This window comes from Protomyctophum bolini, assembly GCF_963924005.1.
Source record: "Protomyctophum bolini genome assembly, chromosome: 11".
Lineage (NCBI taxonomy): Eukaryota > Metazoa > Chordata > Actinopteri > Myctophiformes > Myctophidae > Protomyctophum > Protomyctophum bolini.
In genome coordinates this window covers 16,380,946-16,398,806 of record NC_137872.1, presented here as the reverse complement: position 1 = coordinate 16,398,806, position 17,861 = coordinate 16,380,946, and the positions used below count along the sequence as shown (strand labels likewise).

The following is a 17,861-nucleotide window of genomic DNA, read 5'->3' as shown; positions in this document are numbered from 1 at the left end:
AGGATCCTGTTATTACAACTGTGTTGGCATCAAAGGTACCGTCATCTGACGAATACGTGTTTCTCTGTTCAGATTAGTTTTTATTTTTAGATTTGCTGCGTGCTCTTACTTGTGGGGTGTCCCAGGGCTCCAATTTGGACCTGTGCTCTTCCTGTTGCTATGCTGCCCCTAGGATCTATTTGTGCAAAGCACAATATTTCTTTTCACTTTTAGGCTAACAATGTCCAAATCTACATGTCTCTGGCAACAACAATGACTCATTCAAGCCTCTGCTAGCCTTACATATTGTGAAAAGCCTGGATGGACACACATTTCCTAAATTGTAACAAAAGCCAGATCCAAATTATAAATTGCAGTCCAATTAGATATTTAAGTTTGGCTGATCAGCTGCTACTGGTTGTCCCAAGATGTAAGCAAAACAACAGGGGTGATTGTCGAGCCTTTGCTCTGGCTGGCTCCAAGCTTCTCCTCAATATTAGATCGGCCCAGAACATAGATTTTTTAAATCTTCTCTCAGTAAGTTAAGTAAGTAAGCCTTGCCGAGCCATGAGGCCCATAGGGCAGGAGCCTATCTCCTGTTTCCTGAGTGAGGCAGCTTGATGTACAAGTACAACCCCTGGACATGATGCAGGGACTTACCCAATCCAACACTTGATGCTGAGTGCGATCGGAGATCGAACCCCGACCTCCCAGTCGAGTCCCAGGGCGGACACTCTAACCACAAGGCCACTGAGCTCTTGATGTGTACTCTTGCTGTAACCTTCTGTTCTGTCCTGTTTGTAATCTTCTGTCAACTACCGTTTTGATTTTTAATTTGTACAACACTTTGGTCAACCATAGATGCGTTTTACAAATAAAGTTGCATTTGATTTGATTTGAACACCAAACGTTTCGTAACATTTTCATGGATGTTACTCACTATTAATCGTGCAGATGATCTGGGCAATCGGATTGGAGGTGCAAAAGGAGATGAACTCGTAATTCTGGTAGAACTGACAGAAGGACATGCCCAGGCAGTAGTTAGGGAAGATCAGGAACACCTTGTCAAGCAGATTGGCCATGTACTGCAGCTTCAGCTCTGGTGGAAGAGGGAATCAAGAGGATAGAGGGATGAAAAAATTTCAGATGTCTCATTTCAGTCTCACTTCTTCTTCTTCTTTTTTTTTTTAAATCTTTCTCTTTTTCCTCTTAAAAGCCACCTGTGGACAGGTGTTGTCTATTATGTGCCATCCACACTAAGAATGATAACTATAAAGTTAACTAAAATGATAATGATGTGAGCATACACACTTGAAGAACGAAAATGTTCTATAAACATGTTGAATGTGAGGGATGTTTTGAACGTGTTGTCAGTTCGCAGTGATCAAAATGTTATTGCTAGCCACTGTTGCATCTGCAACTCTATCTTGTTCCAATAGTTTGTGATGCCCATTGTTAGAACTAGAAACATTTCCATTGGAGTTACGGCACCAGAACATCCAACTGCGCCCCACCACCGCGACACTCACCTGGAATGGTCATGATGGTGACGGTCAGGAAGGTGGCTGTGCCAGAGATGATGTTGAAGATGGTGAGGCGTGTGTACGCAGTGGCCGCCGTGTTGAACAGGAAGCTGAGCAGGTACATGAGAGGAATGATGGCCCAGCCGTACAGCAGCAGCAACAGCAGCACGTCCACCAGGTGGTTGTTGTCTACGAAGGCCTTGACCGCAAACGCCTGGAACACCACCTGACAGAGGATGGATAATAACACAGGAGAGAGAGAGAGAGAGAGAGAGAGGAAGGTAGAGGAGAATGAACCAAGGAAAACGAGAACTGAAACCACTTAAGCTCAACTTTGTGATTAGTGTGTGTGATTTTTATTTTACAATGGCATTGATTCTTTGCACTTTGGTCATTTCATAATTTAATAATTTAATATAACTCTGTTCAAATGTAGTTTATTTGTTTCATTGTCATTTTCATGGTGTGGCGTGTGTCTGTTTGTGGCTTATCTCACAAACAATCAGGGCCAGGTTTCTGGTGCACTCTGCCAACAGGCCAAGACGTATAGGCCCATATCTGGCAGAGACGGATGTCATCAATATGACATAATCAATATAACATCAGAGATCCACAGCCACGCCAATGGCATTTACATATCTTTATCAAGAAGAAATCGTATCTGTCAAAACCTAATCCATCCAAATTCCGAATGTTCATTTAATTCTGGCCTGCAACAACAAGGGTCGACTTTGACACTGTCAGACTTTATCAGCACCAAGGATCTTACTGTGAACATGTGGCATCATCCCTACAAGGGAAGTGAACAAAGGCCTGTCACATTTATTACATAATCCTCTAATCGTTTCCATGTTGAAATAGCTGAAATAGCTTATCTACAAGCTTACAACACATCGTGTTTTAAGCATGTAGATCAGCTAATTCCACTATTTGTTTTACCGTCATTTCTTTGTATATATATTTTTTTTTTCATAATTTTTATCCCACGATTTTGTAACCCATTTTCCACCCCTGTGTCAATTATCTAATGTGATCCTGGGCTCTACACACCCTCCACCAACATGGGGAGAGCAACTGACTTGAATTCACGCTTCCTTCATGCATGAGTGTCCAAGTTGCTCCTTTACATCTGACAGGGGGGAGTTTCCCTGGTTGGACGTAGCGCGTGGAAGGAACACGTTATTCCAACCAGTTCCTTTTCCCTCCATCAGGCGCCCTGGCTGGCCTGTCATTTGATGATCAGGCAAACAGAAATGTATTCTTTATTCACATGTTCCAATGTTCAAGGCCACAAACAACTAAATGTGTAATGGTGACAGCCCTATGAGTAAACATGGTGTTACTGACCAGCATGAGGATGCAGGGCAGCAGGAAGTTCACCAGGTCCCACAGCAGGGCAGAGAACCAGAAGTTGGAGAGGTAGACGCCGCTGACCTGCTGCACGTGTTTGGACTTGATGGAGCGCTCCGTGACCAGCAGCAGGGCGAACGTGCTGGACAGCGAAGCCATGCCATACATCAGGTTGATGGCGATGGCAAAGCCAGTCTGAGGCCTGAGGACGCAGAGGCAGGAGAGAGGGGAGGTGAAGATGAGGAGGAGGTAAAAAGGATTTGCAGAGAGAGCGGGCACAAAGAAAACGGTGAGAAAGTGGGCTAAAAGAGTAAAGGTCGTTTCGGACACCGTTATACGACAAGGTATAAATCAGGCTTAGGGAGATGAGAATTGAGACAAATTTTCTCGCCTCCTCTCGTCAATTCCAGACGGGAGGAAGCATTGATCCGATTGGGGAACCAGTGGTGACAGCCATCAATAACCCCCCCACCCCCACCCCCAGCCCCAGGGGCTCGTACTCACTCAGTGAGCTGGCTCTGGGCGATCTCCGAGAGGTTGCGTGGCATGGGGTCGTTCCCGGTCTGGATGGAAGCGTTGGGTCCTGCCAGGAGCTTGAACAGTGCGTTGTCCACCATCATGAGGGCCGTGGCCGGGGTGTGGTAGCCCTCGTTGTTGAAGTACGCCGTGGCCTCGGCAAACACACTGCTGCTGCCGCGGAAGGCCGCGCCCACCACGCACTGCTCGTTGAATGCCCCGCCCTCCGCCTCCGCCTGGGTCAGGATGTAATCAGTGAAGTCTACATGGGGGGGGGGGGCAGGGGGGGACGACGACGACAGTGACTAATACTGGAAAATATTTTTTTCACTGATGAAAATGAAATAAAAACGAAATAAAAAAACTAAGCTATGACGACTAAAACTATGACTAAATATATTGACAATTTCGTCAGCAAATAAAAACTTGACTAAAATGTTAAGGAGGGAGTAGTGGAGAAGAGATCCAGTAGAACTAAAAGGGGCTCTGAAAATAGCAGATCTTACAAGCTTACAATGCATTGTGCGCCTTATATCTCCATATTTCACATTTTTATGTTTATGCCTTGTTTTATAATGACTCATAGATGGTGTTGCGCAAAAGTAGAGAAGATACCTGATCTACAAGCCCACCAAGGCTTGTGTGATGTGTTGTGAGCTCGTAGATGGGCTATTTTTATGAAAATGAACACCTACTGTATAATGACATGCCCAAAATACTGAAATAAGTTCAACGGGTTTAAAGTGGTTAAGTCCGTCTGTGGGGTTTATGAATTTAACGAATCGATAAAAATCGGGAAAAAAAAGGTTTCTGCCTGACAGCGTCAAGATTCATCTGCAAACATAAACGTATTTACATTTTACTTAATGAGGTCTGTTTTGAACGCTTTACCACCAGTGATGTTGACGAGCTGTGCCAGCTGTGCAGTGAGCTGGGAGTCGTATGCGCGTGCGAGGGCGGCCGCCAGGGGTCCAGCCCCGGGCTCCAGGGCCACGGGGACCCTGGTGTGGCCGTAGCGGCTGAGTGCCAGCCTCAGCTGCGGAGCGCTTTGGTGGTTGGGCAGGGAGCGTGCCACGAACAGGGCTATGGCGGTGAAGACCAGGGGGACCAGGAACTGGGCCACCATCACCTTCCAGTTCCTCCAGCTGTACAGCGCTCTCTTCAAGAACATGGCGTAGAACTGCTGCATGTATAATCGGACCTGGTGTGCAGCAGATCAAAGGCACGCAAGTGTTAAAGTGGTTTTCAACCCTTTTCGTATCAAGGTCTTTTATTATATATATTCTGCATTTAAGCCACAGACCACCATTTGATGACATTTAGCCTCTAAAAACACAAAAATGTATGTGGTAATATAGGAGATAACGAGCAAATGTTGATCAAAATAACAATTCTTCAGCATTCTCTAATTGTGTAGACTTAAGTAATGCAGATGTTTAACAATAATTTAACTTAGGTAAAGATCTATAAGGGTCCATTTGGTTACCAACTGCCCATTATTTAGCTGGGGACCACCTGCAACCCCCTCAAGGACCACTGGTGGTCCCTGTACCACTGGTTGAGAACCACTGATTTAAAACAAAAAACGAAAAAGCAATGGTCTTCATCTCTAAGACTTGGAGACTTGAAGATGTGTCATGCTTCAAGAAAAAAAAGAGGCTTATTTCAATGAATAAAACATGACCAATCTGTATGGTAGAGTAGGTTAATACTACATACCGTATGTAGTGTGTACAATGACATGACGTATGGTATGCTGCTAAATGATGTCTCCCCTGCACATGAGACTACACGTATATATAATGCACAAAAGTCGATCTGGGATTGGTCTAGGTTGCTGTGCTCTTCCCCACTCCCAGGTGTTATGCATGATCATTAATCAATGATTTTTGTATATATTTGCTCTTTTCTCTGTCATTGTAATATTTGCCTGATGAAGACCTAGTCGGTCGAAACGTTGCAATGTGTTGCCTCTTCCTTAATAAAGACTCACCCCTGTGTTGAGCTTAATGTTGGAGCAGTCCTCTGAGATGAGCGTGCCGCTGTCTGTGAAGTCGGTGTTGTCGGTCATTCCACTGATGCTGCTGGCGTCGTCCGTGGTCCAGTCGTGAGAGCGTCTCTCGTGCTGATACTGCAGGGCGGGCAGCTGGATGGCCTGGATGTCCAAACTGGAATCCACCAGTTTACCCACTCTAAACACATACGGCAAACAACATTTGTCATAAACCTATACATTTGTCATTAATCTGCAGTTATATACATACAGGACACTGAAGGACGGTAAGCACTGTACATTATAATTGGTTCTTCAATGTTCACTTTTGATGGCATCAATCTAAAAAAATATATATATCAATAATAAAAATAATTTTTCTCATGATGTACAGAAGGTGCGCTTCCAATGATGGCGTCCTTGACTTAGGTAGTGAATGAGTATATATATTTTTTAAATAATGTATGGTGGAAATAACAGCACTCCAAAAGTAAAGAAAATGTAAGGCTTAGGCTCAGTTGCATTTTAGTTTTGCTAACCAGAGCCATGTTTAATTTGTTTATTTTCTCGCATTATTTGTTGTATCGCGTCTTACTTATTACTTACTTATTGTTCTTCATTATGAGTGATGTGTTTGAATAGTGCTACATAAATAGCGAATGTTTCTCTAATTCCACAAGGTATTGAGTCAGAGTCCCTTCAATCATGCCTTTTCTGTGCATGTATTTAAGAACCACGCATTACTACAAAGCACAATTGATCCTCTGATCCTCTCGTTTTACTGTGTACCAGGATTTGAAAAGCGTGAAAGAGAGATGCACCAAAATGAACAATGCCAATAGTTCTCTCTTCATTCTCCTTAACATCTCTGTCATGAATAAAATAAGGGCTTAAACTGTCTGAGTTGCTCCAGTGCCTTCCTTCATCTTGTAACATGTGCTTTTAATTCTAATTAATAATACACTGAGCTCCAGTAGACATTATCGGGATAGATGACTCTAGCCATCTAGTCCACCAGATGGTGGTGTGGCTCAACTATCAGCTATGCACGCCTCTCGGTTTCCCTGTTTATATCATGGAACATGAGTACTTTCCTTTGACATGGCATCCAAACTGTGCCAACATACCTGAGGAAGACTTCCTCCATGGTGGTTACGGAAGCTCCATAGCTGGCGATGCCCAGCTCCTCCCTGTTCATCTCCAGCTCAGCAAACAGCAATTCAAACCTGAGAACCAAACAACACAGTTCAATAGTGCTAGCTCAATAGTGCCTTCAGACACAGAGTGGAAAAATGTCAAAAACATTTGGGTTATAATAAATCAGGATAGAAAATATTTTACATCTCTGACATTTTGGAAAATGCATGGGCTTAAATCAAACCATATTGACACAGCAATGAGTCTCAAATAAGAATGGCTGAAAGACAAAACGGAAATAAAACAATGGTGAGATACACCATGCTGTGTGTAATTGTGTATACACGTGAGAGAAGTGTCCGGAAAAACAAAGTGAGGAAAAATGAAAAGAATGAATGACCAACCAAGACCATATAGTTTCGTCTCTCTACAGAGAGAGAAAGAAAGACGACGGAAACAGGAATAGAAGCATTGATTTCAGCATGGCGGTAACAGCAATCGTGCACATGTACTGTGAACGATCTGTCTCCGGCCTCTTGCCAGGTTTAGCACATACTGGGCCACTGAGAGGTGTTAATGAGACACGTTCAAAATGGAACACTCGCTGTCCTCAGCTAGCGTGTTCTATCTGTCCACCGTTATTGTGCGTAGGTGATCTATTAGTCTAGAATGGAGTGTAATGGTGTCCTTAATTAATGTCATTGGACTGAAATGACCGCCAATCCTCCTCCACAGACTGACTCACCTCCTCTCCTTAACACTTGTTACCGGCTTTGTGTCTGCACTTATTGTTTGTTTAGTACATACAATACAATAAAATACAAGTTACATTAACGAAAAGAAAGGGAATTCCACCAGGCATCAACCGGTTATAGGCAGGTCCAGTTTTACAAACTGACTAATAACTTTTTGATAAAACTGAAGGCAGAACTGCAGACTCACTTTTCAATGTCTGAAATCACCCAAAGGGATTAAGTGCTCCACTTTAACATCTTTCTGGAGCTGATTCTAGGACAACGGAGCGTAAAGAGATGCTAGTTTGATTATTTATATATACAGTAGAGGTTTGGGACAGTTACTGCCCTCTCCAAAGACCCAGTCCTCTTTCAAAAGACCCGCTCATCCAGAGACAACCAGACAACCGAGTAGGTCTGCCTCTGTGGGGGTTCATATTATCTTATTACTTTTTCTTTGATAGTTTTCTTTGTATAGATTATTATTTTGATAGTATTATTGTTTAGACTGATGCCTGTGAGGTATAAACAAAGTTTACTGAGGCATGTGATTAGCTTGCTTATTGTAAGTCGCTCTGGATCGACTGGATGCGAGCATCTGCCTAACGGCTAAACTGTAATGATATTGTGAGTCCGTGCATGCAAGATACAGTTGCAGACTGGGCAGAGTCTCACCTGTGGGTGCTCTCCTTGGGCAGAATGTAGGAGAGCTCTGCCCCGGCACTGCTCTCCAGCGTGGCGTTAGGAACATACATGCGGACCAGGCGGGTGATCTCAGACACGTTGCAAAGAGCATCCTTCACAATGACCATGTGGTAACCAGCACCTGATGGGTGGATTTGAAAGAAATTACAGCGTGTTCATATTTTCCACATCTTTCGACAATTACACACCGGAGGACTGTCTTTGTCACACCACTGTGTGTGTGTGTGTGTGTGTGTGTGTGTGTGTGTGTGTGTGTGTGTGTGTGTGTGTGTGTGTGTGTGTGTGACGTGTGTGAGTGTGTGTTGCGTTGTGTGTCCCACCCTCCTACAAACCTTCAGGCCAAAACAAACCTTCAGCCGATCGTCAGCAGCAGTAACAGTGTCAAGGGTCTTCAGTGATCCCTTAATACAAATTCCAATTCCCTGAAATAAAGCTCTCTCACACAGAACCACTGTTTCTGGCCTACCATCATTATGGTGTAAGCCAAGGCTTTAAGCACATCCACTATTGAGTGCTTTGGTGACAACAATCAATAAAGGTATGTCCATCAATCTAAACTACGAGCCTGTGTCAACCATACTTTGCTCTCTTCTATCCCAGTGGTTCTCAAAGTGAGGTCGGGGGACCCCAGGGGTCCTTGAAGAGGCACAAATTATTTTCATTTGGGGGTCTGCAGCAAAATACATTATGAATTTGAGCGACTGTACAGGAAAACATTTGAGAACCACTGCTCAATCGCACTGTATACTACCAAAACCAATACAAATGGCAAATCCTTCATCTTAAATGTCCCTCTTCTCTTTCCGTCTGCCAGCCTTCATTCCACTCTCCATCGGTGTGCTCACCGTATTTGTTCTTGAGGAAGAGTGGCGAGCCGCAGCACTGCAGCTCTCCCCCCGCCATGATGGCGATGCGGTCTCCCAGCAGGTCGGCCTCGTCCATGAAGTGCGTGGTGAGTACGATGGTGCGGCCGCGCTTCTCCCCCTGCAGCAGGTCCCAGGTGGCGCGCCGGGCTGACGGGTCCATGCCCGACGTAGGCTCATCCAGCATCACCACCTGGACATTGGATATGTGTGTGTGTGTGTGTGAGAGAGAGAGAGAGAGAGAGAGAGAGAGAGAGAGAGACAGAGACAGAGAGAGAGAATTAATGGTCTACTTGATCATACCACCACGTTACACAAAACATTGAATGTAGCAGATCTGCGAGCTCAAAACGTCACTCGAGCTTGTTGATCCACTACTTTTGACGTTTTTGAATTTGAAACCTGAAAAGTAACAGTTTTGGACATATGAAGTTTCCACCCGAAAGAGACAATATATAAATACCAATGTGTTTTAACCTTGGAGTCTCCAGTGAGGGCGATGCCAATAGACTGCTACACTAATACCAGTGTGTTTTTTAACCTTGGAGTCTCCAGTGAGGGCGATGCCAATAGACTGCTACACTAATACCAGTGTGTTTTTTAACCTTGGAGTCTCCAGTGAGGGCGATGCCAATAGACTGCTACACTAATACCAATGTGTTTTAACCTTGGAGTCTCCAGTGAGGGCGATGCCAATAGACTGCTACACTAATACCAATGTGTTTTAACCTTGGAGTCTCCAGTGAGGGCGATGCCAATAGACTGCTACACTAATACCAATGTGTTTTAACCTTGGAGTCTCCAGTGAGGGTGATGCCAATAGACTGCTACACTAATACCAATGTGTTTTAACCTTGGAGTCTCCAGTGAGGGTGATGCCAATAGACTGCTACACTAATACCAATGTGTTTTAACCTTGGAGTCTCCAGTGAGGGTGATGCCAATAGACTGCTACACTAATACCAATGTGTTTTAACCTTGGAGTCTCCAGTGAGGGCGATGCCAATAGACAGCTTTCTCTTCATGCCACCAGAGAGGGTCTTGGAGCGGGAGTGGCGTTTGTCCTCCAGGTTTAGGATGCAGATGATGCGGTCCACTTCAGCCGGGATCTGGTCTTTGGGGAAGCCTTTCAGCTGCACAAAGGAAGAGCGGAAGAGAGGGAAAAGTAACCAGATTAAGTAGAATAAACTAATGGCTTTCGTCCAAATTAACCCATGAAAAGTTAGGGGTGGAAATCGCTAGGCTACGATTCGATTAATTCAGATTAATTGGGCTACAATCCGATTACGATTTGATTACCGATGCATCGCGATGCCAATACATGATTTATTTACTCCTCACTGTGTGACTAATAAACTTGTATTGATAATAATAACAAATGGAAGAGAGATGTGTCACTGTCAACTGGAAGGTAATATTTGACAACATCAACAATTATAGAAAACTCACAGGAAGTATAAACAAGTCCTTTTTTGTAAAATAATATCAAAAAATATTTATTTATGAATCGATTAACAATTGCAATTAATCCAAAAATCGATTATATTTTCCACCGCTAGTGCAAGTCAAACGCCTTGTGTAGTGTGTGCGTGCGCGCGGGGTGTACCTGTGCATAAAAGAGCAGATGCTCCCTGACTGTCAGGTTATCAAACAGCACATCGTGTTGAGGACAGAGGCCCAGGCTGCGGCGGATCAGAGCCATATCCTGACAGATGTCGTAACCGTTGATATAGGCCCGTCCACTGGTGGGCGGGAACAGCCCTGGGCAACGAGGACACACACATCACGGTAAAGACATTACAGCATCCGGCCGGTGTTACATTTCCACACCGCTTATGCCTGAGCAGTTGTGCAAAGTCAGTAAACTGCAGCTGCTCCCGTACTACTGCATTATGGTTCTCAAATGAATGCTTTTGCACCCGCACTTTTAGACCAAAACAATGGCAGGAATGTATATAGATAGTGCAGTTTGAACTGAAAATAGATACATTTTCCATTGCATGTATTAGTCCACTTTTGAACACTTTGGTCATGTGTACACTTAATTTTGCATTGTTATGTGAGTTTGGTAACCGGGTTTGGTAACTTAAGACAACCTATTCTAAACGATTTTGTCCTGTACCTGTCCATGTTGTACTTATTCCTGTACTTATTCCCCTCTTTGCACTGAGTGCAAAGAGGGGAAATGAACTGGGTCACTCAGGAGTTGGATCATGAGTTGAGCAGTCACGCACAGTGGAGCAGTTAACTTTAACTACTCTATTGTTTTCCAAAGTAGTCTACCACCAGCACCCATTTTTTCGTTTGTTCTCAAAAGGCATACCGTGGGCTGAACTGGACGCCTGTTTTGACACCCTTGCTCTAGGTGTAGAACATTGCAGCAACAGGTGTTAAAGCAATTTAAATATTTTTCGCTTCCCATCTCCTGCCCCCTCCACACACACACACACACACACACACACACACACACACACACACACACACACACACACACCTTCAATTCTAAATAGTGTATTCATGCATCAGTGTTTAAGATGGTCACCTGTCAGCATGGACAGCGTGGTGGTCTTTCCGGCCCCGTTGTGTCCCAGCAACACAGTGATCTGTCCCTCGAACATGTTCACCGTCAGGTCCCGCACAGCCTGCCGTGTCTTGTTGCCCAACGTGAATTCCTGACAGGCAGCCAAAATCAAAAAAGGAATTTACAAACACATTTCTTGAAACCACCACTTAGCCTGAGGCCAGATTAACCTTGCTGCTTATTTACCCACTTCAAACTTTACAAAAAGTAATCTCTAAAAGAGAAAACACCAGCACTCGCGGACTCTTGTTTTAAGGCACTCTTTTTAAATTATTCCTACCCACTTCCCTTGGTATATTTGATGGTAGAATTCTCCATCCGTGCCCTTGATAATGGGATTAAAATCAACAGGCCGTGCTGAGCCTGTGGGCCTCAGTGGTCACCTTGGCCAGATGTTTGATCTTGACCCCGGAGACCAGTCCGGCTGGCTCCTCCTCCATGAACTCGCCCTTCAGAGCCTTCTCTGCGTCCTCCTCTTCCTCCTTCTCGTTGACCAGAGCCATGCGGGGGCTGCTGCACCAGTAGGAGGGCTGGGGATGGACACATAGAGATGGTGGGATAGGGATTCACCCGTTCACACAGACACACACCGTTGGCAGGGGAAACCATGCAAGGCACCAACCTGCACATTTGGAGGATTGACCCGTAGACTAATGTTCTACAGGTCAAATTTACAAAGAACGTTGCCAAATATCCTTCACAAGGCAAACAAAGTTCAAAAGGGCAAAGCTCACAGCAAACGGTACTGTGGATGTCAGTGAGTGTGCACAATCGACAACCTTTATTGAATAAGAGTGTGAAACATTAATATTAACGACCCGCTGGTTAGTAAACTAAGAGTGCTGTTAACTGTGAGGACTGGTGTGTGCACTGCACACAGTTTGCATCACTCAAAGTGGAAGTAAGGTTTGTGTCTACTCTACTACATGCCCGATCTATGAGTATAGGGGTCATTGAGTGTTTCACAATTTAATTAACTGCCAATTATTCATCTTCCAAAGACAGATTGTGTGATCTAAAACGACTTATCAGGCATAAAGGCCAACTTCTATGGAATAACACATGCATTGTACATTGGTTACATCCTCTTGTGGAGATAGGCAGGACAAATTACAGGATGCAACAAACGATACTAGGAACACATTAATGCCTCCAACAACAAAGCTATATGTATATAATTGCCCTTTTCTAATTAGGAACATTGAGGAAATGGCCTGTCAGAGGAAGAATGGTGGGGGGGGAGTATAGAAGGTCACAGACCATTGACTGACGTTGCTAGCATTGTGCCGGTAATGATCGACACAGCTGGAGACACCCTCCTATACAAGAATCCCGCCTGATAAAACTCTCTGGAACTGTTCTGCCATCTAAAAAAAAACCTTGGATTCAATGTAGTTATTACACAAGCTCTTGTTAATAATTTTCATTGGTTTAATATTTATAAAACCCACAGACATTCTTAACCACGTGATGTCTGAAGTCATTCTAGGGTAGAAAGAAAGAAAGAAAGAAAGAAAGCTGCTTGCACACTGCTGGGCTAGTGGGCTCCAGTTAAAACAATGATTTATTGCTCACATTGAGTGCCCGAGTGATACTTTGACCTACACACTCTTCATCGACAGCTACAGTGTGTGGCTCAGAACATCACTCGGGCAGTCATCGGGTGCAATAAATCATTTTTAAACTGAAGCTCAAACGGGCGAGCAGTTTTTCCGCTCTTTTCTTTGTTTTTTCTTAGGCTCAGCACCTGCCTTTGTAATGGATGTGTTTCTTCTTACTATGTAAGGATAAACTACATTTCAAACTTTTTAACAAATATTAAAAATATATATATTCTTGGTACCTTTACACAACACAGTCTCATAATTAGTATCAACGTATCAAATACGAGATATCTGCTAAACAGCAACAATAAGAAACTGTGACCAGACAAGCTCTGATTAGAGAGGTCACTTGCGAGAGGTCACTCTGGGAATAAGTTGGACATTTGCATTCATAAGCATCCTTTTTCTCAGTTGGACAATTAAAGGCACACCAAACAAACACAATGGCTATACAGTGAAGTACGCCTCTGCAGTCTGCTCATTCCACGCCCAGTCTCTGGAAGTTCCGGCAGTGCCAAGAAATGGGTCTTGCATGTTTATTTATGAGTGCATATACAGTATGCGAGCGAAAGCACTTCCTTTTCATGAGCGTGTTGCCTAGTTTTAACGATAAGCCTCGCTTGTCTTGGCTGGAGAGACTCGACCTTCCTGTCTCTCCAGCCAGCTGAGCGCAAAGACTTCCTGTGACCAACGAACGAGTCACCACAATCTTATCTGTGTCACCCTGTCTGAGACACTTTCACTACACCCTCACAAAGGCCTGATAACAAACACAGCGCTAACCAGACAGCCTTCCCCTGAACATTTGCCCTGCAAAGAGAAAGAGACAGACAAAGCATCAAAGCCTCTGGTCCTAACTGTAATACTTAAAAAGAGGTTATCGTTTCCAGTAAAAATCACACTGCATCCTGGAAGTCATAAGAAATGCACCATATCCTTCATGCCCAATTTAACCCATTAAGAACTGGAACGCATCTGTGCCACTTTAGCTTAAAAAAATTATAATAATTGTGACAACATGCAAACGTGTTGAACTCGTAGCTTCAATGAGTGCAAAAGACTGTGAGTGTGCAGAGGGTGTGTCATCAAGTCATGCATGTGTCAGGGCGTCAACGCGTACCAGGATGAAGAAGTAGTATGGCAGAGGCACTCCGTACTCCCCAGGGAAGACGGCCTCCACGTACCACGCCACCAGCCCGTACAGCAGGGCGTCCAACAGCAGCAGAGCCATGACCTGAGCCAGGGAGAAGTCATCGTCCACCGTCACCGAGTCGAACAGGTTGGACCACTGGATCCCCGTTCCTACAGGAGGACAGGACAGGAAATGTATATCTATGCTGTATAGAAACAATATTAAAGTGTATAACTGTTTCTGTCTTTCACGCTATCTCCTCCTGTTCTCCTCATCACTCAGCAGGCAACCTAACCACCCAGCAGGGGCCACTAGTGTAGCAACAAAGACCCTTGGTCAACCTTCCCACTCGCAAAAGAAATGCCAGTTGCGTTCGTCAGAACTCCCCAGACAATCTGGAGCTACCGCTGCCAGGAACTGAATCCATATTTCTGCCTTGTGTTTTGCCTCTATATATTACCCAGACAACGCTCACGTGGCATTTATAATCAATTCCTTGCATCGATCTTCAACACACATCTATGACCAAATCCACTTTGATGACAGCATAAGGTCTATTATGTGTTCACCTTACCTTTGCCTTCAAACATTCCTATAAGCTGGGCACCCATAGCCATGGCTACGTTGGAAATAAGGCAGGCAGACGTCTTCTGGGTATGGCTCAGAAGGTCATAGCGTGGCCACAGGAACAAGTAAGGCAGGTAGCTCAGGAAGTAGATGAAGCCACCTGCAGCTGCTGCCACATTGGCTAGAGAAAAAAAACATATGATTGGAGACAGTGAGACAAACATCATGGAGGTTCACAAAGGTTCTGCAAGTTCACAGTTAAAAATAAATCAATGCAAAGAATGGAATACAAAGAAGGTTGCAATATTGTTATTCTCATAAAAGAATAAGACACATAACAAATGAGCACTGTAACCCTTCCACATCATGCTTACATGACAGCCACTCATAGGGAAAATAGGGCCTCAGGTGCCCTCCATTATAGTGTGTGCTTTCACTAATCAGCGGCTGACATTTATGAAGATAACCTTGTATCTATAAGATAAGAAAATGTCTCTTGGTTTCAATTAAATATTATACATTTTCTTGCTAAGATAAAAGGAGACAGTAAATGTGTTTTAATATGATGTACACACTGTATGCAAAAAGTAAACTGCAGCTCTATTCATTTTCTTTCTTTGTCAGTGAATGAGAGGTAGCAAGCCTGTGCCCCACATGTATGGTTATGGTTTTGATTTGTGGTTATGGTTATATGGTTTTGATTTAATTCCACTATCATGAATTTTAGAAGAAGAAAACAACAAAATTGTTAATTGCAATTAATATTCAACAAAAACATTGTGTAACTCATTATTGACTCTTTTAGAGAGTAATATCTGACAAAACTAAATTTCCAGAAAATCTAATGTCTAGGCATCCGTTTTGTGTTGTGAAAACATCAATATGTCAAAAAGACAAAGGAGAGAGAGGAGAAAGGCGGAAGACAGGCGAGAGTTGTGCAAGACGACAACAAGACGTCTTGTGACTTAAAGGGTTATTTTGACTTGCATTTTGGAAGAAAATTACAACATTTCATGGCAATGTGTCATTCCGTGGCTGAATGGTGCACATTATTGACTAAGTACAGTTATTTCTTCCTAAAGAGATTGAGGGTGGGCGGGTGAGGGAAGAGACTGTCTTTGTATGAAATAATAAACTGGCGTCCGGCCAAGTGACGAGACTTGTGTTTTGACATAGCTTGACAGAAATATAGCCCGTCCTTGTCACAAGACAGGCCATGAGGGAAATAAGCCCCTCTTTCTGTCCTTCCCTTTACTCTCATGTCTTAAATAAGGCAACATCTCAGTTGCCTGTGGGGGGTTTAGTATTTTTGAGTATGGCCTGCAAGTTTACTCAAATAGTATTAATCAATTAAGTCTATACAAGACTGAAGACTAGAGAGTCTAGTATACCCATGAATACAATCTTTAGGAATGACAGTGGCTTGTGACTAAAATATGTATGACATGTGTACACACTGTACAGTATAGATTTGGTATCTGACCTATTTTTCTGACACAGACTCTGTCACCTGCAACAAAACATGAATCATTAATAAAAGGCCAGCCCAGGGCAAGACCATAAAAGGGAGAAAGCAAGAGAAGACAGCAAGTGGAACTGAAAAGACAGGAGAAAAAACAAAAACCATTGGCTACTATGTACTGTATTTACTATGTATTTGCTATGAAAGACTTAACTAGGTACAGACTCAGTGAACACAGCCTTGCACTAGAGAAAGACCACAGACAGACCCCACTCCCAAGGGAAGCCAGCCTATGCACCTTGCATTTTCCTTAATGCAAGGTGCATCTACCGATATACTCTCTATCCCTCCTCTGTACGTGTCCTGGCCTCTCTGGCTTTGTCTCCAAAACATCTGACATGCACTGTCCCTCTGATGTACTCGTTCCTGATCCTATCCAAGTATCCATCCGTGTTACTCCCAGAGAGAACCTCAACATTATAGTCTCTGCTACCTCCAGCTCTGCTAACTGTCTTTTCCTCAGTGTGACTGTCTCTAAACCATACAACATAGCTGGTCTCACCACTGTCTTGTACACGTTCCCTTTCATTCTTGCTGAAACTTTCCTATCACACATCACTTTTTTCCACCCATTCCAACCAGCTTGCACTTGTTTCTTCACCTCTTTTCCACATTCTCCATTCCTCTGAAATGTTGACCCTAAGTACATAAAGTCCTCCACCTTCTTTATGTCTACTCCCTGTAACCTCACTGTTCCACTTGGGTTCCTCTCATTCACACACGTGTATTCAGTCTTGCTGTTGCTAACCTTCATTCGTCTCCTTTCCAGGGCATATCTCCACCTCTCTAGATGTCCCTCTACCTGCTCATTGCTCTCACTACAGATCACAATGTCAACTGCAAACATCATGGTCCATGGGGATTCCTGCCTAACCTCATCTGTCAGTCTGTCCATCACCATGGCGAACAAGAAGGGGCTCAGTGCTGATCCTTGATGCAGACCCACTTACACCTTGTACTCCTCTGTCACACCCATAGTACCTCACCACTGTCTTACAACTTGTCCTGCACCAGTCTAACATACTTCTCCGTCACTCCAGGCTTCCTCATACAATACCACAGTTCCTCTCTCGGCACCGCGTATATTCAGTTTGTGTCCGAGCATAGGCATGGCTGAGGCATGGTAACGCCCCGTCTGCCTGTGATTGGTCTACTGACACTACCCATCTTGACTGTCCTCCGAGACGGTTACTCCGTGGTGAGATTGAGAAATAAATAATAGGCTACAATAGAATGATAGCTTGACGCGCGACAGAATGCAGCCTTGTCACTACGTTTTATTTTTGTAGAAGAGGCAAACTTATTGTTTATGCCGTTTGCTGTGATAGTGTTGATTATCGTGTATTAATCTAATTATAGTAAACTAATACTATTACACTAAAAAGGATAAAGATGAAGGGAAAATAGACCAATGTTTCAAGTTTACACATACAAACAAATTACTCAAATCATATTATGGCGTGCATGTTCAATCAATTATTCCATCAAAGCAAACGGCATAAACAATATTAGTTTGCCTCTTCTACAAAAATAAAACGTACAAGTTAGCGTTCTCTCTTTTGTATCATACCATACTACAGTACTTGTATTATTTCCCACGACGGAGTAACCTCGCATCAGACTATATCCAGGCATCCACCTCGGAGGACAGTGTC

General features: G+C 43.7%; 1 protein-coding gene across 3 annotated transcripts in view; it reads right to left on the bottom strand.

The window, feature by feature from the left end:
• abca3b (ATP-binding cassette, sub-family A (ABC1), member 3b) overlaps window positions 1-17,861 on the bottom strand; it is a 46,363-nt gene that overhangs the window by 8,587 nt on the left and 19,915 nt on the right. For all 3 annotated transcript variants that reach the window (XR_013964870.1, XR_013964871.1, XM_080775961.1), the window contains exons 9-23: window positions 14,692-14,865; window positions 14,106-14,287; window positions 11,765-11,911; window positions 11,343-11,472; window positions 10,407-10,561; window positions 9,778-9,933; window positions 8,783-8,993; window positions 7,908-8,058; window positions 6,489-6,587; window positions 5,362-5,560; window positions 4,260-4,569; window positions 3,357-3,630; window positions 2,850-3,054; window positions 1,509-1,728; window positions 920-1,078 (exon numbers count right to left, since the gene is read on the bottom strand). Coding sequence is in view for 1 of the 3 variants with exons in the window: in XM_080775961.1 (XP_080632087.1) it covers window positions 920-1,078; window positions 1,509-1,728; window positions 2,850-3,054; window positions 3,357-3,630; window positions 4,260-4,569; window positions 5,362-5,560; window positions 6,489-6,587; window positions 7,908-8,058; window positions 8,783-8,993; window positions 9,778-9,933; window positions 10,407-10,561; window positions 11,343-11,472; window positions 11,765-11,911; window positions 14,106-14,287; window positions 14,692-14,865 (2,772 nt within the window). In the remaining 2 variants the exon portion in view is untranslated. The remainder of the gene's footprint in view (window positions 1-919; window positions 1,079-1,508; window positions 1,729-2,849; window positions 3,055-3,356; window positions 3,631-4,259; window positions 4,570-5,361; window positions 5,561-6,488; window positions 6,588-7,907; window positions 8,059-8,782; window positions 8,994-9,777; window positions 9,934-10,406; window positions 10,562-11,342; window positions 11,473-11,764; window positions 11,912-14,105; window positions 14,288-14,691; window positions 14,866-17,861) is intronic.